Source organism: Ptychodera flava, chromosome 10, assembly GCF_041260155.1.
Source record: "Ptychodera flava strain L36383 chromosome 10, AS_Pfla_20210202, whole genome shotgun sequence".
Lineage (NCBI taxonomy): Eukaryota > Metazoa > Hemichordata > Enteropneusta > Ptychoderidae > Ptychodera > Ptychodera flava.
In genome coordinates this window covers 884419-908327 of record NC_091937.1, presented here as the reverse complement: position 1 = coordinate 908327, position 23909 = coordinate 884419, and the positions used below count along the sequence as shown (strand labels likewise).

General features: G+C 36.3%; 1 protein-coding gene across 3 annotated transcripts in view; it reads left to right on the top strand.

Moving 5' to 3' along the window:
• LOC139141701 (mitogen-activated protein kinase kinase kinase 4-like) overlaps positions 1-23909 on the top strand; it is a 112478-nt gene that overhangs the window by 76184 nt on the left and 12385 nt on the right. For 2 of the 3 annotated variants that reach the window (XM_070711298.1, XM_070711300.1), the window contains exons 18-20: positions 19700-19816; positions 20823-20982; positions 23372-23491. In XM_070711298.1, the coding sequence (XP_070567399.1) occupies positions 19700-19816; positions 20823-20982; positions 23372-23491 (397 nt within the window). Of the gene's footprint in view, positions 1-19699; positions 19817-20822; positions 20983-23371; positions 23492-23909 lie in introns of those variants that run through there. The other variant, XM_070711301.1, reaches the window with a different exon arrangement.

Here is a 23909-nt window from a genome sequence, read left to right as displayed (position 1 = left end):
GCTAGTCAGACAGCTTTGTTATTTGGTATACAGGGTAACCCAACTTAGATTTGTTCAAATTGTGATGAAATATGCAAATCTGTATTTTTAAGGAATTTTTTTTAGCTCACATTTGATTATACTAATGTGAGTTTATTGTATAAGCTGAAGTCGATGGCGTCTGTATGTATGTGTGTATGTATGTATGTGTGTATGCGCTGCACATTTCAGCTTGGTATTTGGTGTGTGGATGCATCCTGCACTATGGGATTTTGTTCAAATGAAGTCTGCATTGCCAAAATTATGCAAATGGTCAAGAATTAATATCTCAAGAACCGCTGTTTTGATTGATTTGAAAATGTGTGTACAAGTACCTTAGGTGAACCTTATACAGTTTTATGAATATTGTGAAGATATCCTTAATTTTGTATTTTTGCTGAATTTTTTGGTGATTTTTCTCATTTTCAGTAAAAATTATTCTTCTCTGAAACCGCCAGCCAATCGCTCTCAAATTTGGGTTGGATCTTTGCGAGGGTGTTACTCTTCTAATTTGTTGAAATTATGACAAAATTGGGAAAATTACTATTTTGAAGCAATTTTGTCATTTTTGGTCAAAAAATCTTAAACAGTATTTTCTTTTTAAAACCCCTGGACAGACAGCTTTTATATTTGGTACACAGACGTACAGAGATGACAATAGTTAGATATGTGGAAATTGTCCTGAAATATACAAATTTGTATTTTTAAGACAATATTGTCATTATTGGTCAAGAAAACTTGTTCTCAAAATTACTTGTTTGATAGCTTTGTAATTTGGTATAAAGCCCCGAGGGATGTTATTAGATAAATTTTCTGCTCAAAGTGTTGGGAACCCCCAAATTTGTATCAGTTTGTTACCTTAAATGACCTACACCAACCCAGGATATGTTGTGAGACAGTTTCAAAGGCTGTGAACATAATTTTGTCATATTTGGTATCAATTTGTAGGAAAATTTGATCCAGAAAACAAAGCTGAGGTGAATTTTTCATTGCTGACCAATTTTTGCAACTTTTCTATGTAAGATATACAAGAACTGATGAGAAATTTGGATCCAGGATAATTCCAGATGTTGTAATCACTGCCCACAGTGGAAGGCATTTCACTATCTGTAACTAACTTAAGTGCTGTTTACATTAGAATGATAACACTCATCGCATTAATTAAAAACTTCCCAAGGTTGTAAATACATTTCCTGTCATCTGGCGTTATGTAATACCAAGGGATGGAACATTTGATATTCAGGAGGGGGTAGGGTCTAGAAGATTGATGAGGTAGCATTACTTTTTTACCAGATCCCTTGTACATATTTTTACCCACTCCCACCTTTTCTTTTTATCAAACCTTCTCTGTCTATTTTTTGTTGTTGACATTTGCTTATGTATTTAGGATCTGCTTGTCCCATTGCTATAGAAGTTGATATGCATGTCCCTAAAGATGACCTCCAGTACCTAAGTTGCAGACCTTATTTGCCTTTGTCATTCTTGTTTTTCTGGTTTAAATATTTCTTGAATGGACAAATTTAAACCGAATGTGAGCACACTGTCCTTGACAGTATTTTTTTTTTTGGTCAAAACTTTATTTCATCAAAACTGCTCATCTGACAGCTTTGATATTTGGTATACAGGTTCCTACAAATGAACTAAATAAGATATGTTGAATATATGATGAAATCTGCAATTTTGTATTTTTAGCTACTATAGACTATAGTCTATAGAAGCTATTGGGATGGGTATCCGTCCGGCGTCCGTTGTCAGTCTGTATGTATGTATGTATGTATGTATGTATGTATATGTATGTCCGTTTGTGAGGCGTCCGTCCACTCAAATATCTTGAGAACCGCAGTACTTACTGATTTGATATTTGTTGTGTAGATGAAAAATATGATTATGAGAAACTTTTTTTTATTTTTTGATATTGTTGAAAATATGCAAATTAATGCCAAAAAGGTGTTTTTGGTAAAAAATCTTCTTCTTCATATCCGCTGGTCAGACAGCTTTGTTATTTGGTATACAGGTCCCTAGGGATAACTCAACTTAGATTTGTTCAAATTGTGATGAAATATGCAAATGTGTATTTTAAGGAATTTTTTTGTCATTTTTGGTCAAAGTTTGACTTACATTGTATGTAATTCTTGTACTGTAAAAACCCTATCAATTCACCCAGAAAAAAATAATTAATATGTTTTTAGCTCCGCTGTCAGCGACGCGGAGCTTATCAAATAGGTTGATTTTCCGTCGTCGTCTGTCGTCCGTCGTCGTCCGTCGTCGTCGTCCGTCGTCCGTCGTCGTCCGTCAACAATTGCCTTCTCCTCTGAAACCGCAAGTCCAATTGCTTTGAAATTTTATATGCAGTTCACTTGGGGTGACCTCACTTAAGTTTGTTCAAATTGTGGTGAAATTTGCATATTTGTATTTTTGGGGCATTTTTTGGTGTTTTTGGTAAAAAAATCTTCTTCTCTGAAACCACTTGTCCGATTGCTTTGAAATTTGATATACAGTTTACTTAGGGTGACTTCAGTCAGATTTGTTCAAATCGTGATGAAATTTGCATATTTGTATTTTTAAGGCAATTTTTGTCATTTTGGTAAAAAAATCTTTAAAAATCTTCTTCTTCAAAACTACCAGTCAGATAGCTTTGATATTTGGTACATATGTCTCTGGGGATGATCTATTTCAGATTTGTTCAAATTGTGCAGAAATATGCAAATTTGCATTTTTGAGGTAATTTTTGCCATTTTTGGTCAAAAAATGTGTATTTCCAAAACTACTCATCTGATAGCTTTGAAATTTGGTATACAGGTTCCTACAGATCACCTTAATGATAATTGTTGAAATTATGATGAAATCTGCAATTTTGTAATTTTGGGGCAATTTTGCCATTTTTGGTCAAAAAATGTGTTTCTCAAAAGTACTGGTCTGACAGCTTTGAAATTTGGTATACAGGTTTCTACAGATGAGCCAAGTAATATATATTGAATTTCTGATGAAATCTGTAATTTTGTATTTTTGGGGCAACTTTTGCCATTTTTTGGTCAAAAAATGTGTATTTCCAAAACTACTAATCGGTTAGCTTTGAAATTTGGTATACAAGTTTCTATAGATTAACTAAATGATATTTATTGAAATAATGATGAAATCTGCAATTTTAAATTTTGGGGTAATTTTTCCCATTTTTGGTCAAAAAATGTGTTTCTCAAAAAGTACTGGTCTAACAGCTTTGAAATTTGGAATACAGGTTTCTATAGATGAACTAAATTTGATCTTTTGAAATTTTGATGAAATCTGCAATCTTTATTTTTTGGGGCAATTGTTGCCATTTTTGTCAGAAAATTTTATTCTCAAAAAACTACTCATCAATATAGCTTTGGTGACATGTTCTTAGAGATGATTCAATGTGATATATTCAAAGTATGATGAAATCTTCAATCGTGTATTTTTGCAGCTTATTTTAGCCACTTTTTTCTGGCCATAGCATTGAGCTATCAAAGATTTCCACCTTCTCCACCAACATGTGTCAAAAATAGTTATTCTCTACATAAACACAGCGGAGCTATATCGGCCGCTAGGTCGCTTGTTAAATAATTGAATTAATTAGGAATCATCAAGCCAAAATAATTTTAGTGTGGAATTATCAGAAAGTTCAACTTTTTTTGACAGTTCATAGTGAATTGAGGATTAAAACATGTAAAGGCAACTTCCTGAATCCCAACTTTGATATATTCTGAACCACCATTTATGTTATCTAAAAGAAATTGCTCATAATAGTTGGTCATGATAGGGTGGTTAAACAAATAGAGATAGAGAAAGTTCTAATTTCCATTTATGGTTGACTTGGTAAGGATAAAATAAGATTACTTTTGGAGGAAAAAATATTAGAGTGGTCAATTAAAAGAGTTGTCAAAGTGATAGGGTTTTTATGGTAAAGCTGGGCTGTAAGATTCCCTCGTGCTATTTATAGCAATTATGCAATCTGTGTAAACAGTGCAATGAAAGTGTAACATGATTCCTTATAATGCTTTTGATGACCTTGAACTTCTTAAGTTTCAAACATTTGTCTCTTTAGTGTGCTTTCTCTGAGTACGTACAGTCTCAACTTATTCAACAGAACTTACTTACAATGTTAATTTGAAAGTTAAAATGTGCTTGGTTAATAGGATGAAACTACTGATATTAAAAGATAACCAGCTCAAGATTCTTTATAACCTGACAGATATGCTGTTTTTTTATGACGTAAATCTTGATTTAAGCAAGTCTTGTTTACTTCAATTAGAATGTAATTAACTCTCGTTTATTTGCTATTGTAGACTAATATAGTCTGATGAAATATGCAAATCTTGTATTTTTACGGAATTTTTTTCCATTTTTGGTCAGGCCATCCTGAAATGAGCTATCAAAGATATCCACCTTCATCAATACATGTGTCACAAAAGGTTATTCTCTACATAACACAGCAGAGCTCTGTCAACTGTTGAGTCGCTTGTTTTTTCAAAACCGCTGGTCAGACAGCTTTAATATTTGGTTTACATGTCCCTAGGATGACCTTAGTGAGATGATTTCATACAGTCAGGAAATACTTAATTTTGTATCCATGTCTATAGTAGCTTCAGGGACTTTGGCCCTATGTTTTGTATTTGGTGCAATTTTTGCCATTTTTTGGTCAAAAAATGAGTTTCTCAAAAACTGATTGTCTGATGCCTTTTATATTTTGATACAGGTTCCTATGGGTTGTCTTAGTGTGATATATTGAAATTTGATGAAATCTTCAATCTTTGTATTTTTGGGTCAATTTTTTTCCATTTTTGGTCAAAATATTTGTTTCTCAAAAGTTACTCATCTGATAGCTTTGATATTTGGTATACAGTATCCCAGGCTTTATCTTAATGTAATATATTGAAATTATGATGAAATCATCAATTTTGTGTTTTTGCAGCCAATTTTGCCATTTTTGGTCAGGCCATCCTGAAATGAGCAATCAAAAATATCCAACTTCTTCATCAATACATGTGTCACAAAAAGTTATTCTCTACATAACACAGCAGAGCTCTGTCAACTGTTGGGTCGCTTGTTTTTAGAAAACCGCATAATACAAAATACGGAAAGTTATTGGACGGTCAAACTCCCATAGGTTACGGCAGTAGGTGTATAATAATAGTATTTATCCAAGTCTGCAGGTACATGTAAACCATGTTTGTAATATAATGTTCAATAAGTATTTTTAGTTCCCACGGACACCGTCCGGGGGGACTTATAAGTTTGGTCATGTCCGAGCGTGCGTCCATGTGAGCGAGCTTGCGTCCGTCTGTCCACGCAGATATCTCAGAGATGCCTGGAGCGATTTCATTCAAACTTGATACAAGGATTTCTCCTTTTGTCATACATATGCTTGTCGATTTGTTTTGTGATCTGATCCAAAATAGCCGTGTGACGGCCATTTTATTGAAAAAAGCGGGGGACTATGTCATTGACAATGACTGTTTGAAAAAGGGCTCTCTTTGTAGAGCAACTGCACACAATTAATCAAATTTTGCAAAGATGTTTGTTGCACAGATCTCTGATAGCATACGATGAGATATGTCAGTATCGCATCAGTTAATTGCTAATTTGCATATTTGATGAATTTTTAGTTCCCACGGACACCGTCCGGGGGGACTTATAGGTTTTGTCATGTCCGTGCATCCGTCCGTGCGTCCGTCCGTACGTCCATCCGTTCACGCAGATATCTCAGACATGCCCTGGTCAATTTCTTTCAAACTTTGCACAAGGATAGTACCCTACCCCATACAGATGCACGTCGATTTGTTTCACAATGCGATCAAATTTGGCCGTGTTAGAGGACTTTTTAGTTTACACCTCCATAGACTCCCATGTATAAGTCAGCTCTCCATAGAATCCCATGTATAAGGCCAAGTAAAATAAAAATTTAGTTTCTCATCGTATTCATATTGCAAAAAGGATGCAGTGACACAGTTTTTAGTCCCCACGGATGAAGTCCAGGGGGCTTATAGATTGGGTCATGTCCCTCTGTTCACGCAGATATCTCAGATATTTTGACAAAATGTCACGTGACCTCGGTGACCTTTGACCTCAAATGTACATATTTGTCCATAACTCAGTAACCACAAGTGGTACATATCTAATTTTGGGCAAGCCAATAGAGCTGGATTTCTGATTTTTGGTATATAGGGATAACTATAGGGTAGAAATTTTTTGACCAAATGTCATGTGACCTCGATGACCTTTTACCTAAAATATACGTTTATGTCAATAAATAAGTAACCACAAGTGCTATGTCCTTTATATGTAGTAGGATGGGAGACCTTATGACAACACACGCTTTACCTCATTAATTATACACATATCTAATTCTGGGCAAGCGAATAGCCTCCCAGCGACGTTTTGAATGTCCATACGGAAAACACGTGTACAAGAGACAATATCGCATCGCTCATGGCAGAAGTTCTGGCATTAAAACAGCAACACGAAAAAGACGTTGATGACCTAAGAAAAGAAATTGAACTACTCAAGAAGTCTTCTAGCAAGATCAAATCAGAAGTGGAAAATACGAAGTCAGCGGTGTCCAGTTTAACGAAAAATATCGACGCTATTCGAGGTGAGACTCAAGCATTTGAAGCAAATTCTAAATCACAACTAAAGCTCATAAATCAGCAAGTGAAAGAAATTCACAGACTTTATCGAAACTGAAAAGCCTAGAAAAGAAAGTAACTAAACATTCTCCGCGTCAACCAGTAGATGTATCCACGTCGCCTAGTCCGTGCCTACCATCTACCCAGTTATCACGTGTATCTGACCAGGCTATGAAGCCGAATGAAAAGACAACAACATCCGCTGAAAGCATCAAGGCGAGCACTAACTTAGTGGCATCACCGGGAAGCGACATCTTGATTTCGTCTGGTGTTGAGCAGACTTCTGCGCCAACGAAAAATCACAATTCGCGGGATTTGCCAAATAGTGATAACCCAACCAGTGCGCCAGGTCCACTACAAGAAAGTCGACATCGTATGCTGCGTCAGTGTCGGCGACATCCGCAACGGAAGCCCGATCATTACCTGTGCCGTTAACAGATTCGTCTACTATCGCAAGGAACGAGGAGACTTCGAAAATTAACACTGATATTGTATCTGAATGGTCTGAACAGACCACTTCTGTTCGTCCACGTGGCATACGTGACAAGAACTCTACCGACGACAGCCTTACTGATTTTGAATTTGAAGGTGTTACCAGTGTTCGCTCAAAGACCCGCAGAATGTACGTTGGAGGCATTAAGGAGGGCACTAATCGTGAACAGATTGAGAGACATTTGATCAAAAACAACATTCAATTTACTATGAGAAGAGTTATCACTAGCAGACGCAAAGGAGCTGTCGCTGCCAAAATAAATGTATCCTTTAATCAAGTTAAACTTCTCCTTGCCGACAACTTCTAGCCACCAAATGTGTTTTGTAGGCCATGGCTGGGAGAGCAAAAGTTCTCCGAACAAATGAAATCAAATAATGCAAAGATAGATAAAACAAGTAATGATTATCGTAGAAACACTGATGAAGGCTACTAAAACCTTGATTCCATCAATTCCATCAATTTTGCTTTTTTCTGTCTTACTGTTAATGACTTGTCCTGTAACACAACAATATGCATTGCGATTGGGTTGCTGGAATGTCTGTGGTGTTATATCTACAGTTCCTTACCTTACCAAAATTTTGCAAAATATCGATATTCTTGCTATCACTGAACACTGGCTTTTTCCACATTCATAGAAATTTCTGAACACAGTTGATTGTAATTTTACTTCATTTGGAGTAACTGACAAAGCTCTAGATGCTAGCACTACCGACTTCTCTTTACGTGGACAAGGTGGGGTAGCTTTCCTCATTAGAAAGTCCATGTTACCTTCTGTTGATTATTTAAACTTAGAAGATGACCGTGTCATTGGTCTGCGAATTAACTGTAGTAACTGTGAACGTCTGAAAAAATGTATTTTTATCTTTGCTGTGTATCTACCGCCTGTTAATTACACGGTAGACTCTTATATCGACTATGTTCACTTTTTGGAAGATCTTTACTCGACATACTCGCCTGTTGGTGACGTCATATTCCTTGGTGATTTCAATGCCAATTTGTTTGGGCCTCGTATGCCAAGTTTCCCAACCTCAACACGTGAAAAGACGCTTAGTCAATTCATAGACTCATGCGATCTGCAACCAGCAAATCTCTTGAACTTATGCACTGGTCCAGTCGAAACTTTTTGCTCTTTTAGTGGACGGAGCAAGTCGACCATTGACTTTGTCCTCTTTCCACTTCACCTTATCGATTTATTGACAATGTGTAAAGTACTTGATGACGACACCTTAAATCTTTCGGATCATTACCCAATTCTCTGTTCTCTTAGCTTATTCACTACGAAAAAAATCGGAATTTTGTTCCTTCCAGAAAACGCTTAGTTTGGTCAAAACTAGACCGCATCACAATCACAGAATCGTACACTAATTCACTTTGTGAAAAATTAGACACTTCCGACTTTACTGAACAAATACTGTCTTGTCCAGTTGACATTGATCGCTACTCATCAAAATTAATTAACGCTCTACGTGAAACTGCCGCAACAATATTCCCTCCTCTCGTTTCAAACCATACTTAAAGCCTTATTGGAAAGATGTGCAACCTTTCACAAGAAAGCGTGGGAGTTGCGTAATAAATGGATTCAAGCTGGAAGACCGAGAGGACTGCAACATGCTACTTTCCCGCAATTATAAAGAATCAAAACGAGAGTTTAGGCGTGAATTGAGACGTCTACAGCGAAACGACGAACGTGAAAAGTACGAATTTATTGAAAATTCTATCGAGCTCGATCAAGCACTCTTCTGGCGCAATGTCAATTTGTGTAGGAAAAACAACTGCGATAGTTTTCCGATCTTGAAAGCGAACGATACTACAATTTCCGAGCCTGTTTCTGTTGTTAATGCTTTTGCGGAACACTTTAAAAAGTTGTACGAGCCAACAGAAGATGACAATTTTTCAAATGATTTTGAAGCTCACATTGATGACGTACTTGACAACCTTGTAGAAGAAAGCCACAACAATGCCGAGATTATACTTTCAACACTTTCTCAGTTGAAGAAATCTTATGTGCAATTAGAAAGCTCAAACGTGGAAAAGCCGGAGGACCGGACTCCCTAACATATGAACACATTATTTTTGGGGACCATCTCTAGTTAACTGCTTGATGCGCCTATTCAATGCAATGGTTACTGTCGAATATATTCCCTCCTCCTTTAAGTCTGCGTTTTGGTACCCATTTTTAAGGTGGTAACAAAAGCCGTTTTGACGTCTCCAATTATAGGGGAATCTCATTACTCCCATCGTTGCACAAATTATTTGAATTATGTATTTCTCAACGCTTACAGCCTTGGCTAATTGAAAATAAAATACCGCACTCCCTACAAGCTGGTTATCAATCCGGCCAAAGCAACATTACTGCAGCTTTTTGCATTCTTGAGACAATTTATCACCATATTGAAAGACGCAGTAAACATTCATGTGTAGCCTAGATTTTCATAAAGCTTTTGATTCTATATGGTGGAATGGTTTATTTTACAAGCTATACACCATGAACCTCAATGCAAAACTTTGGCGAATTCTGCGTACCATGTTTCACGGACAAAACTGTCAAATCGCTCTTGGTACTTATGTATCAAATAATTACCCTATTTTCCAAGGTGTAAGACAAGGTAGCGTTCTTTCAACTACCTTATTCTAATTTATGTAAATAAGTTGTTTGTTGAACTGGAAAATACTAGTTTAGGATGTTATATTGGTACGTCATTTGTAGGGTCACCCGCCTTAGCTGACGACATTTCGATTTTATCGACTACACGCACTACTTGCCAGAGATTACTGGACATTGTTTGCAAATATTGCTCCAATTGGAGATTAAAACTCTCGTTGTCAAAAAGCAAAATCATTGTTTTTGGAGAAAGTAACAGAGAACGCAAAAGACTGTGTAAGCATAGAAATATTTCTCTGTATAACTGTCGTCTTGAAGAAGTCAATGACATCACTGTTATTGGCATGCGAATCACAAACACATTATCAACAATGGAACGTACACTTTCAGCTAGTAAAAAAGCTAGATGTTTAATTAATTCTTTACGTAGTGTTGGCATTGGACCACACGGTCTAAATCCTATTGTAAGCACGGAAGTGTGGAAACGCATGTGTCTTCCAGCAGCCTTACATACTTGTGAGCTATGGACTATTACAAATATTGAACTGCAAATGCTTGAAAAGTGTCAGCGTTATGCTGCCAAAGTTATCCAAGGTTTACCTCCCAGAACACCCACTGACTTAGCTTTAAGTGCTTTAGGATTGATATCAGTTGAAGCTTACATGGATAATTGTAAACTGCGTTTTTTTTTGGAATGCTTTGTAACTGTGATAATTCAGCCATTAGAAAATGTATATTTTTACAACGTCTTTTTGAATTTAAGCTTGCTTCTGTTCAAAACTCTCTGGGATTTATTCCTGATATTACGAGAATTTTGTCAAAATACAACCTTCTGTGTTTTTTGATGAATTTTGTGCAACAGGGTATTTTCCTCCAAAAGCAATATGGAAAACTATTGTAAAGGAAGCTATTAATGAAAAAGAGTATACTGCTTGGAGACAAAGGCTTGAAGGAAGAGAAGATTTATCTCTTTTTTCTCAACTACACAAAAATATCAAACCTCTTTATTTATATACTGTATTACGTAACCTCCCGCATCACAGGTTTACTATTTATAGAATTGTAGCAGCTCTTGCATTACCAGCAGACCTTCTATGTACGAAATGTCAGTGTGCTGTTGAAAATTATTTAACCCACTTGCTCACTTCCTGTATTGATACTACTGAATTGAGAGATGCTTTTTGGACAACAGTATTTGATAAGGTTAATGTACATTTTGCTGTAACTTTATTTAACTTAGACGATATCGGGTTTGTTTCTTGTATTTTACAAGATAACAACCACAACTTTCAACAACCACACGAATACGAAATATTCCAAGAACTTGCCTTTGATTTTATAAGTGCGTGCTTGAATGCTTGGTAAGCGTCCGATGTAGTAAACAAAATACATCGCACATGATAACTTATATCTTTTTGATGTAAACGAGCTCTAGATGTTTGAACATTTTAGCTTATTCAGCTGAAAGAACGATCTCAAATGTAATTACCTCTTTTTTTTTCATTTAATTTGCATCTGTATGAGTTTATTTGTGTGTTGTAACTCTTCTCTTTCTGAGGAGGAAAAAGAACAACAACAACAACAACAACAACACCCTTCATATTTGGTATGATGGGAACCTTATGACGCCACTTATTGTATCTCATTAATTATGCACATATCTAATTTTGAGCGAGCCAATAGAGCTAGAAGTCTGATTTTTGGTATATAGGGATAAGGCCAAAGTAATTAAATTCTTTGTTTTGCGTCCCCACCCGCTCAGGTTTTTAAGGTTTTCATGGAAAACACACACAGTGTATTTGAATAGGAAATTTTAGGACATAACCACTTAGCTTTTCTGAACTAAAATTTTGTTAAAATATTTTATTTGCTGCAATCAAATTACATTGTGTTAATTTTCTTGTGTATGTTTTTCAGCCGCTTTGACGCGTACCTTTTCCCATTTAGAGTGGACGCAAAACAAAGAATTTAATTACTTTGGCCTAACTTAACAATTCAATTTTTTGACAAAATGTCACGTGACCTTGGTGACCTTTGACCTCAAATATACATATTTGTCCATAACTCAGTAACCACAAGTGGTACACCCTTCATATTTGGTATGATGGGAGACCTTATGACGCCACTTATTGTACCTCATTAATTATGCACATATCTAATTTTGAGCGAGCCAATAGAGCTAGAGGTCTGATTTTTGGTATATATGGATAACTTAAGCAATACAATTTTTTTGACAAAATGTCAAGTGACCTCGGTGACCTTTGACCTCAAATATACATATTTGTCCATAACTCAGTAACCACAAGTGCTACACCCTTCATATATGGTATGATGGGACACCTTATTACGCCACATATTGTACCTCATTAATTATGTGCATATCTAATTTTGAGCGAGCCAATAGAGCTAGAGGTCTGATTTTTGGTATATAGGGATAACTTAGCAATACAATTTTTTTGACAAAATGTCACGTGACCTCGGTGACCTTTGATTTCCAATATACATATTTGTCCATAACTCAGTAACCACAAGTGCTACACCCTTCATATTTGGTATGATGGAAGACCTTATTATGCCACATACTGTACCTCATTAATTATGTGCATATCTAATTCTGAGCAAGCCAATAGAGCTGGATTTCTGATTTTTGGTATATAGGGATAACTATAGGATAGAAATTTTTTGACCAAATGTCATGTGACCTCGATGACCTTTTACCTAAAATATACGTTTATGTCAATAAATAAGTAACCACAAGTGCTATGTCCTTTATATTTAGTAGGATGGGAGACCTTATGACAACACACGCTTTACCTCATTAATTATGCACATATCTAATTCTGGGCAAGCGAATAGAGCTAGAGGTCTGATTTTTGGCATATAGGGATTAATTAGCAATGCAAATTTTTTTTCCAAGTATAATCAAGTTCAAAGGTCATCAAGGTCACGTGATATGCATAACTCAGTGACCACAAGTTTTATACCCTTCAATTTTGTAGGATATTAGACCTTAAGATGTCACATCTTGTACCTCACTTCATGCTTTTCCGATTACTATATATGTGTGTACTGTGTGTGTGTACTGTGTCTGTGTGTAGTCTGCGCCACGCATACCGTGTTGTTCGGTCGCGCACAGTCGGTTACTGTGACCAACTCTTTTGGGTTGGAAGCAGTGGCCGACTGGTTTTGTGCACGGCCTAGCATCTAGGCGATGTTGCCGTGAGTGTGTGGGGGTTCGAATCCCGTTTGGGTTATAATATAATTTATATTTCTTTAACCTGAGTAGACAGTTCTGCTGGTGGATATTTACTTGTCCCCGAGTCTGTCTGATAGCTCATGACCAGTAAAAAACTTCGTGCTTTTCCGATTACTATATATGTGTGTACTGTGTGTGTGTACTGTGTCTGTGTGTCGTCTGCACCACGCATACCGTGTTGTTCGGTCGCGCACAGAATTGAAACATCTAAGTCGGTTACTGTGACCAACTCTTTTGGGTTGGAAGCAGTGGCCGACTGGTTTTGTGCACGGCCTAGCAGCTAGGCGATGTTGCCGTGAGTGTGTGGGGGTTCGAATCCTGTTTGGGTTATAGTATAATTTATATTATTATGCGCATGTGTATTTCTTGGCTGGCCAATGTGGCTACAGTCTGATCTTTTTTCCCGATTTAGAACCATAACTTAGACATGCCTCATGTGTTTCAAATTGGGAACAACGACATAGACCTATGTGCCCGTAGATCTCAACATATACACTCAAGTGATACTTCTTAAAGACCACATTTCCCTGCCCCATCAAGACTAATACTCCTATTACAAGTGGGGACTATGTCATTGTCAGTGACTTGTTGTAATTGGAGTGATATGTCCAGAAATACTGCAGCAATGCAGCAAGATGTGGCCACACCTGTTCCACTAAAATGAAACTCCAACTGTATCCCTTGTCCGTAGTATTCTTGATTATTCATCCCAGTCATGGGCTTTCACGACTAAGCAATCATTGCTACATCTTGAAGGTGTCCAAAGGAGAGCCACAAAATATATTCTTGGATATCCCGGGAGATGAATTACAAAGAGCGTATGATTAAATTGAATTTGCTCCTGTTGAGCTACAGGAGAGAATTAAATGACTGTGTCTTTTTAGCTAAATGTTTTATTGGTATGTATGATTTAAATTTAAGCCAGTTTGTCACATTTAAATCTCCTGATGACACTTCCATGAAGATGCCACTTTCTAAAACTGAATTTTTTTCGTCACTCGTTTTTAACAGAGCTTTTTACTCGTGTAGTGTTATGCCCTTTCATGGCAATTCTTCAACAAGTGTTAGGTCATACAAGTCTATTTTATTAAAACATTACACGACTCTGTTTAACAATAAATTTTATCCTGATAACACTTGTACTTGGGTTGGAAAGTGCCACTGTAAAAATTGCCGTCTCTGTTAATTTCTCTGTTTTGTTTTGTTCTGTTTTGAAATTTTTTGTATATTTTTATTACGCTCCCATATATGCATATGTATATATGCAAATGGGAGGTATTCGTATAAGGTGGCAAAATGGCGTCTGTGTGTATGTAAGTATGTATGTATGTCTGTTAGTCCGTCAACATCAAAAACTCCTAAACCGTAGCACCTACTGTCTTAGTATTTGGTGTACAGGTGCACCTAGGGGTGGAGATGTGAATTTGTTCAAATGAACATGTCAGTGCCAAAAATATGCAAATGAGGGGGAAAATAATAATAATAAAATCATAATGTAATAATAAAATATAAATAATAATATTGGGTTCTTATATAGCGCACATATCCACAAGTACATGTGATCAAGGCGCTTTACAATTATTATTACCCCTGGTCACTGGACCTAATATGATACCACTCAACTCCCTGGGGAGCAAACAACAGCTCACATGTGCAGCCAATAAGCGCAGCAGAGCTAAACGCACACATAACAACCTCTGTCCTACCAGGTACCCATCACTCCTGGGTGGGGAGAAACAATGAGGAATAAAGTGCCTTGCTCAAGGACACAACACCACAGCCATGCCGGGGCTTGAACTCACCATCCTTTGATCGTGAGTCCACTGCTCTAGCCACTGGCCCATGATGCCTCCAAGGAAAAATCCTGCAAATGGCTAAAACTCAGTAAGCATTGGTCAGATTTGGTGGAAACTTGGTATGCAGATTTCTTTAGGTATTCTAAATTATGTGTGCAAAAATTTGGATGAAATTTGCATGTTTGTATTTTTTGGGTATTTTTTCCGTTTTTAGTCAAAAAATCTTGTTCTCTGAAATCGCTTGTCTGATTGCTATGAAACTTAATATTCATGTTCCTTAGAATGACCTTAGTCATGCTTGTACAAATTGTATTGATATTGTCATATTTATAATTTTGGGCAATTTTCCCAATTTTTGATAAAAAATTTTTTAATCCAAAAACTACTGATTTGATAGCTTTGATACATGTATTTGGTATACAGGTATCTAAGATTAATCTCAATATAATGTATTGAAGGTATGTTGAAACTGGCAATTTTTTTTATTTTTGGGGCAATTTTTGCCTTTTTTTGGTCAAAACATTTTTCTCCTAAAACTTCTGATCTGGTAGCTTTGATATCTAGTGTACAGGTTCCTAGGGTTTATGTTAATTAGATATATTTAAAATTAGGATGAAATCTGCAATTTTGTATTTTGGGGGGCAATTTTTCTCATTTTTGGTCAAAAAATTTGTTTCTCAAAATTTACCAGTGTGATTGCTTTGATATTTAGTAAACCGGTCCTTAGGGTTTTTGTTAATAAGATAAATTGAAATTAAGTTGAAAAAACGGAATTTTGAATTTTTTGGGCAACTTTGCGAAACTGTCAGTTTTACTGGGATATCTTTCATTTTGTATTTTTAAGATTTTTTTTGGTAATTTTATACCTACTGGAACTAAGAGTATATAATGTGGTGATTTAGTAAGCATTTGATATGGTAAACTGTATTTGGTGTTGAAATGCGGTAAAAAAATCCTGGCAGATTTTGAAAAAATTCCAAACAAATGCCAATAAAAAATTCAGCCAGAGAAGGTTTGACAAAAAGAAAAGGTGGGAGAGTGGGGAAAAAGAATGTACAATGGATTGGATAAAAAGATAATGTACTTCATCGATCTTCCAGACACCATCCCTTATCAAATTGTCCACCCCGATGTATTTTTGTGAGCAATCAACCATGCAGTGTGTTTTAGTTTAAGATGTCAAGTTAGGTAAGGATTTGAAAGGAATAGTCAAGTTCACCACAGTTTAACTTTATCTCTTGTGTCATCATCCTTGTGTAATTGGTTTAGTTTGTAAGTTGTTCCAGATGTGGATGCACCAGCTGTTCTGGAAGAAAACAATGTTTACTTTTTCCTGTAGGGTTTCTGAGTTGATGATTGTATGTTGAAATTTCTCCATGTATCTGATGTATGGGCAAAGTGTAAACATTGGTTGCATGTTATGTATTTAAGTCTATGTCAAATATTGTAAATGAAAAATCAAGAACAGTTTACTGTGTGCTTGTAAAAGATAACATATTTGTCAATACATAAACTGCCTTGCAGATTGATTGTCTTAAAGATTATCACAGAAGTAGAAAAGGAAAAGAAACTAATCAAATTGCTGTAACATATTCACTCTCAGTGCCTGTATAGGCCTATACTTAACTATTTTATCATTACATTCAGCTGTTTGTTATATCTTTATCACTCTCCATGGGCCAAGGCTCACTTGGGGTCAATGTCATCACTCTGTGCCAGTCTGTGTATGTCAGTCTGTCTGTATATGTATGTCCATGTTTCATACAATTGTTGACTTGTTTTGATAACTATATGGGAGCGAACAGTGATGTTGTCACTATTTTTATTGTTATATTCAGCGTTTGTCTTTTCTGTTTTTAATTTTGTATGTGTAATTTGTTAAATGTGTGCTTTTGTGGAGGGTTGCTTTTGTATAGGTGTTAGTCACCTGTACGACTCATCCTGACTTTATGTCAAAGCTGAATAAATAAATAAAAAAATAAGGCAAATTCGATGAAACTTGGTACAGATCTTTAGCACACTGTCTCATATTTGTGCACAAAGACACCTAGCACTGCCATGTGAAATAATTGCTAATTTCTATATTTAATGAACTTTCCTAATTAGTAGGCTATCTCCAGAAGCACTGCATCAAATTTGATGAAACATGGTACAGATGTTGATCTCTCAGTACAGTAATACAGTGTGAAGACATTAAGCAGTATCATGTCAACTCATTGCTAATTTGAATATTTGATAAACTTTCAGGATTAGTATGATATGCCTAGAAATGCTGTATCAAATTTGATAAAATGTGCAGGTTGTACAGATGTTGATCTTCCAGTAGTGTTATGGCATGCAAAGATATGTTGTAGCATCATGTCAATTAACTGCTGATTTGCATATTTAATAACATTTTGTAATTAGGCTGATATGTCAAGAAATAGCTCATCAAATTTCATGAAACTTGGTACAGATGTTGAGCTCACATTGCTTTAACCCTTTGCACCCTGACCCCCTGGTACTCTATGACGTCATCAGACATTTCTGTCCGAGCCGGGTGCAAAGGGTTAATATTGAACAAAGACTGTATACATTAATTAATTGTTGATTTACATATTTACTGAACTTTCCTAATTAGAGTGATATGTCCAGAAACACCTCATCAAATTTGATGAAATTTTGTACAGACATTGATCTCACAGTACTGTAATACAATTCATTGACACTTGGTGGTATCGTTTATGAAATTTGGTACATGTGATAATCTGTCAGTGTCATAATAGAATGCAACAATGTTTAGCAACAACCTGTTGATTTATTATTAGTTGACTTAAGTCCTGTACATTTATTGGGTCTGTGATTAAAGATGAGTTCTATGGTGGTGAACACGTTAACACAATGCTGCCACCCTATTTACAAAAGGTCATTTATTTTTGCCACCCTATTTACAAAAGGTCATTAAATAAAGGACCTTTTGTAAATAGGGTGGCAGCCCACATTGTGTTAACGTGTTCACCACCATAGAACTTATCTTTAATCACAGACCCAATTAATGTACAGGACTCTATCCTCTCCAAGGACTAGTAATGAAAGTACCCATTAACAAGTGGGGACTGTGTCATCAACAATGGCTTGTTTTCAATACTTCACTCATGGCAATATTTTAGAGAAAAGTGTCAATATACAAATACACTGAAACAGAGCATTTTCAGTTCATGCATTGTGTAAATAACATGAATAGAAAACTCTGAATGAGCCAATATTGTCAGGCAAAGTTCCCCATGGACAAGGTCTTCAAAAAATTTTGCTAGATTTCTAATTGTTAATTACAGTGTATGAATGTCAATTTTTTTGGCAGCAAACCTTTGATCATGAAAAGCGCCATTTTCGGAAAATAAGTACATGTAACAGCCATTAATACCATGAAAACACTTTCATTTATTTTCCTTTGAGAATAACATTAACAGCCTGATCAATCTTCTTGGAAAACAACACACCAGAAAAGAGGATATAGTGGCAAATAGCTTTGAACACAGTAAATTGCAAGTCAACAATACTGACCCACGTACCACATAATACACAAGTACAGAAATTTGGGAGAAATTTGCGAGAAATGGACACTTTCTTGCTCTGCATTTGTGAGAAGTAAGCAAGAATACATACTTTCTTGCAATCAATTCATGAGAATTTAATTTTTTCGCAGTCAGCTGGCGAGAACTGTGTCTTCTCGCTCTGCATCTGCGAGAAACTGAATTCTCGCAATCAAGCTGCGAGAAATTAGATACAGTTGATAATCTGTCTGTATTAATAATTCAGTGAAAAATGATTTGCAACATCCTGTTGATTAATTACTACTTGAATCATTTTTGTAATTAGGGTGGCAGCCCAGATTGGATTACATTTTCACCAACATGGAGCTCATTCTTGGCCATTAAGCCTCATCTGTATTGCAGTAGTTTTAATCATAGACCCAGTCAATGAACAGGACTCTATCCTCACTCTCCGAGGACCTGTAATCAAATTACCAATTAACAAGTGGGGATTGTGTCATCAACGATGACTTGTTTGTTGGAAGTGCTGTAGTCTGGTGCTGTCACTTTTGGGATCTAATCAGTCTGTATCATGACATGGTCATTTTCTTGTGTTAGGAATACTGACAATCAGCCTTGTCTGTGTTTAAATAAACTTTATGTGATGCGTTTTAAATTCCCAGTGCTATTGTTGGCAATGCTGTGGCCACATAAGATTAGAATGCATAGAATATCTAGCCATTGATAAACATATACTGATTTTCTTTTGCTTTGAAATCCGGTGTTCTGAGTCAGCTCTGGTAATGCCACAACTCTACTATAATGAAAGGATGTATGCGCCACCATCTAATACTGAACTCAAAAAAATGTTTTGATTTATGGCATGCTTGGTTTAAACGTTGCATATTATCTTGCTCATAGTATTCTTTATCCATTGTTTGCTGGTGATGTATGTGGTCATTAGTCCCTGCGGACGCAGTCCGGCGGGGACTTATAGATTTGGTCGCACATCTACATGTATTTATTTTGCGACACAGATAAAGTACTATGGCATATATATGCACGATCCATTATGGTTGCCAGGCAGCCATTTTGTTGCAATTTTTTTCATGTTTTTGAACTCAACTGAACAGATTTCATTCAAACTTGGCACACAGTCATTATATTGTAGTGTGCATGTGCATCACAATTAATGGTGCGAGCAGGGACTGTGTCGTCAGCAATGACTTGTTCTATCAATAACAGTTTGAAGGATTATAACAATTTCATATACTGTATAATTAAAAGGTGGTTTTAATAGTAAGTTTTTCTGTCATGGTGGTCTTTGTAAAATGTCATATAAATCTGCTAACATTAGATTCTTTTTCTTCTGTTTCAGATAAGATTTATGCGCAATGACCATAGCATGATAAAAGATATTGCAGATGAAATCAAGAATTTTGAAAGTCTGAAACATCCTTCACTGGTGAGATATTATGGAGCTGAAGTTCATAGGGTAAGTGTTGTATATGCATTTTGATATGCTGGATAAGATAGGAAGTGAACAATCGATTTTATCATACTAGTGTGGAACGCTATCTTGGACGCATTTCTGCAAGTTATGGAGTGTGTGCACTACACACACATACGTACAGAGCAAGTGCGAGACATGTTCTGGCACTCGTCCAACTGGTCCCTTGAAACCATTCACCAGTGAATGCGCAGATACAGCCACATGGGATGGGGTGCCTAGAAACCATACGTATTACGGAACGGGCATTCTGTACAGTTTTTTAGCACACGCAAAATTCTATCATTCTTGATGGTAGATATAAAATAATTATTGAATAATGGTTCTACAGAAAGATTATACTTTTAATGAATTTAAGGTAATATGTACCTCAAAAGTTAGAGACTTAAACTTTTTCTCAGATTTTCTTCAAGGAATCTTTCAATCATGCACTTTCAGAATCAAGAATGAAAATCGGGGGTCTTTATGCAAATTTTGGTACTAGAGAAACAAATTACCCCCAATTTACCAATATTTAAAATTCAAAATGGCCGCCATCCCTATGTTAACCCTACAGAGAAAAATAAAATTTCCAATTTTCAAAAAACTCAGACAGTGAAAATACGATGGTTTTCAATCAGGCTGGAACCCACAACACACGGTACCCAAAGTGAGCCTCCTGAAGTGGTAGATCAGAAAAGAATTGGAAAAGGCTTGAGAATCCAAATATCTGTCCCCGGGGTGCCTCCTACCTTAAGTCAATGTAAAAAGTCATTTCAGATCATTTCATCAGAAGACTAATTTTTACCAAAATGTCCCCACGATCTAGTAAACTGAAAATGTAAATTGAGATACAATGTATTGATTCCATCAAACCTCATCAATAAATTGTTCTAATGATTATGAAGCTTGTTAATGTCAAAAATAGGCATTGTTGAGGCAATGATAAATTGTTTTAATGAAACAGAGTATTGCAAACTGGCTCTATGCTATGTTCAAATTTTTAACACAGGATGAGTTGTTGGTTTTTATGGAGTACTGTGACGAAGGCACTCTAGCAGAAGCTGCAAGGCAAGGCTTACCAGAACATCTCATTAGAAGATACACCTATGAAATCACAACTGCAATTAATGTTCTGCATGGGAGTGGTATCGTACACAGAGATATCAAAGGTAATTTTTTTATACAAATCTAAATGCTGTTGGTGATTGTCATTGTTGGTGATTGGTGATTGTCTGTATGTCAGAATGATAACACCCCATGCATTTTTGGTCATCATGATCACCTGAGACTCACTGCAACGTTTTTGCCAGACAGCAACGCCCCTGATCCAAGTCCGACATAAAAACATATGTGAGAACAGTTCCTGACGCCACTGTGCCTAACTTCCGCAATCGCAATGTGTGTGAATGCTCAGTACAATTACCAACGACAAAAAGTGCCCCTATGTGTTGACTTTTGGGCATATTTTTGTAGTAACCTATTGCCTTTGTTCAGTTGTCATTGTGAGTTCAACCATGACATATGTGTCATATGCATCCAGATGTGGTAATAATTGGTCCAAAGAGGATGTAGTGCTTTTGCTGGCCGTATGGCGAGAACATCATTCAGAAAATGATGGAAGACATTGTTCAAATGGCCATGCAGCATATTAAGCAGGAAACTCATGTTCCATTGCTAACGTTGACAATGTGAAGCCTTGAAATACTGTAACTTCTGACTTGTCGGTCAAATAAAACGGGACCGTTGAGTCAGTGTCCAGTTCACATTAAGGACCACTGAGTTGGTGTCTAGTTCACATGATTTCATGCAAATTGTAATTGTCTCATATTGTGCCAGGCTTGCAAATTTCCACTTTTTCTCGGCAACACATTCACAAATGTCATTTTTTTGTATAGCAGCAATTTCATGGTACTTAAACTCAAAAGTTTCATGGTGTCCTTGTGAAATTTTGTGTGGCCGTTTCGAAAGAGTCGGCAAGATTTGACCTCAATCACATTCTGCCTTACTGTTCATTTATTAACCTTGTGCGTCCAGACCATTTTACATTAGCCATGGTACCATGTTGCGACAGGTTTAGGATATTCTACCTTACACTGCCTTCAGATATGCCCAGCTGCCATGCGATTTCCCTGTTGTTGAAACCTTGGGTATGAAGTGCCTCTGTGTGGCCTTTCATAAATTCTGGAAGTTTACACACTTTGGGTATACTTTCATTTCATTTTTATCAACAAAAATTATACTGTAATCTCCAACGACCTCTATCAGAATATTCATAGGCAAGTATAGCAGATTTTTCCGCTCCAAAATTAATCAGAATTATGATTAAAAAAAACCTGATTGGCCAATATTTGAAGATGAATAGAAGAAATTTAACATCCTGCAAGATTTCAACAAAAGGTAATCAGATGCAGATGAGCACATGGCCATTGAAATTATCGTAGGAATTTCTGCTAGCTTGAAAACACATTCTGTATGTTCGTATTCACCATTCAACAACAGGTCTGTATCAATTAAAATGGGTTAAACCTCCATGAGTCAATTATTTTTGGAAATTAGACATATTGATGCAATTTGTGGAGTTATATTTTATGCTGAATGTTAATTAGTCCCCGCGAAGCGAGGGACTAGGAGCGTAGGTTCTGTCTCCCTATTGCCTCCTGATGCACGCTACTTATTTTCACAAAACATCTTAATTTGGTGGCCAAATATTCACTTTTTTGGGATATTCACAGCTACATTCTTTGCTCACGTGTTCACACACGTGAGCATACTGTGACATTAACTTACGAATATGAACACATGAGCTAATAAGAATTACTACATAATCCAGACAGGGGAAAATATGAATTGATGTCATCAATATGGCCACCAGGTTACAGCTATCCTGAAACCAGTAGTAACATTTTTGCAGATTGCAATACGATAGATTTTCACTGTAAGTTTCTTTTAGCGATAGTTTATAAAAAGAATAAGTAGTGATAAGGTAAACAATGATAGGGTTAATTTACATATTGTCACCTTAAGTTCTCTGCCATGATTTTACTTGTGCATAGTCCATGAGAATCCTAATCATGAATGCTTTTTCACGAATTTTGGTTTAAAATAAAAGAATAGTGTATGTATTTTGCATTTTGTTAGAGAGAAATCTTCAAATATTTGATCCACAGTGTTTTTATTCTGCCTATTAAAGACATATTATTTTGTTGGTCACGAGTTGGCCAATGAAGGCTAGATATTGTATAGTGCAGATAATGCACTCATTTTTAATTTGTAGACAACAAAAATGTTCAAATGAACATTTTTCTACCACTGATTTATTATCTTTAGTTACTATTCACAAATTGTGCCCTCTGATTCCCTTGCCTTAAATTTATATGTAAGTGATTCATCAATCACAGATATGAACTTTTCCAATCCAAACAGGGATTAAGGTTCTGATAAATCGGGGACTATGCAATCTACCATGACTTGTTTAACAATTGTCAATGATTTGTTAACATTGGGTACTCTGACTTCTTCACTTAATGTAATGGACTTTCTTCTTGTCTATTTTTGTAGGTGCAAACATATTTCTGTCTTCAGATGGGCATGTGAAGCTTGGAGACTTTGGTAGTTCAATAAAGCTCAAATCTCAAAGCACTATGCGTTGTGAAGTGAATGCCTTTGTTGGAACTGCTGGTGAGAAATACATTAATTTCATGCTTTGCATAAACTTTAGAATAAGGCTTTCCTTGAAAATTTTGGGAGGAGTTGGAGGACGAAAAAAATGTCCAGACAAAGGATGGAAGAAGGAGTACCTCCAGGGACATAATAGGAAAGATACACATGTTGCTGCTACTGTTACTGTGGTTAAGTCTGCATCTGTAGCATTTTGAAAGTGAATATAAAATGATATTAAAGGGACAGCAGCTGTAACTTTTGATAATACTTTAATCGTTTTTAGCTCACTCGTGTGAACACGTGGGCTAATGTCATAGCGATGTCTGTCTGTCTGTCCGTGTGTGTGTGTGTGTGTGTGTGTGTGTGTGTGTGTGTGTGTGTGTGTGTGTCTGTCTGTCTGTCTGTCTGTTTGTTTACATGATCTCAAAAACGCCTG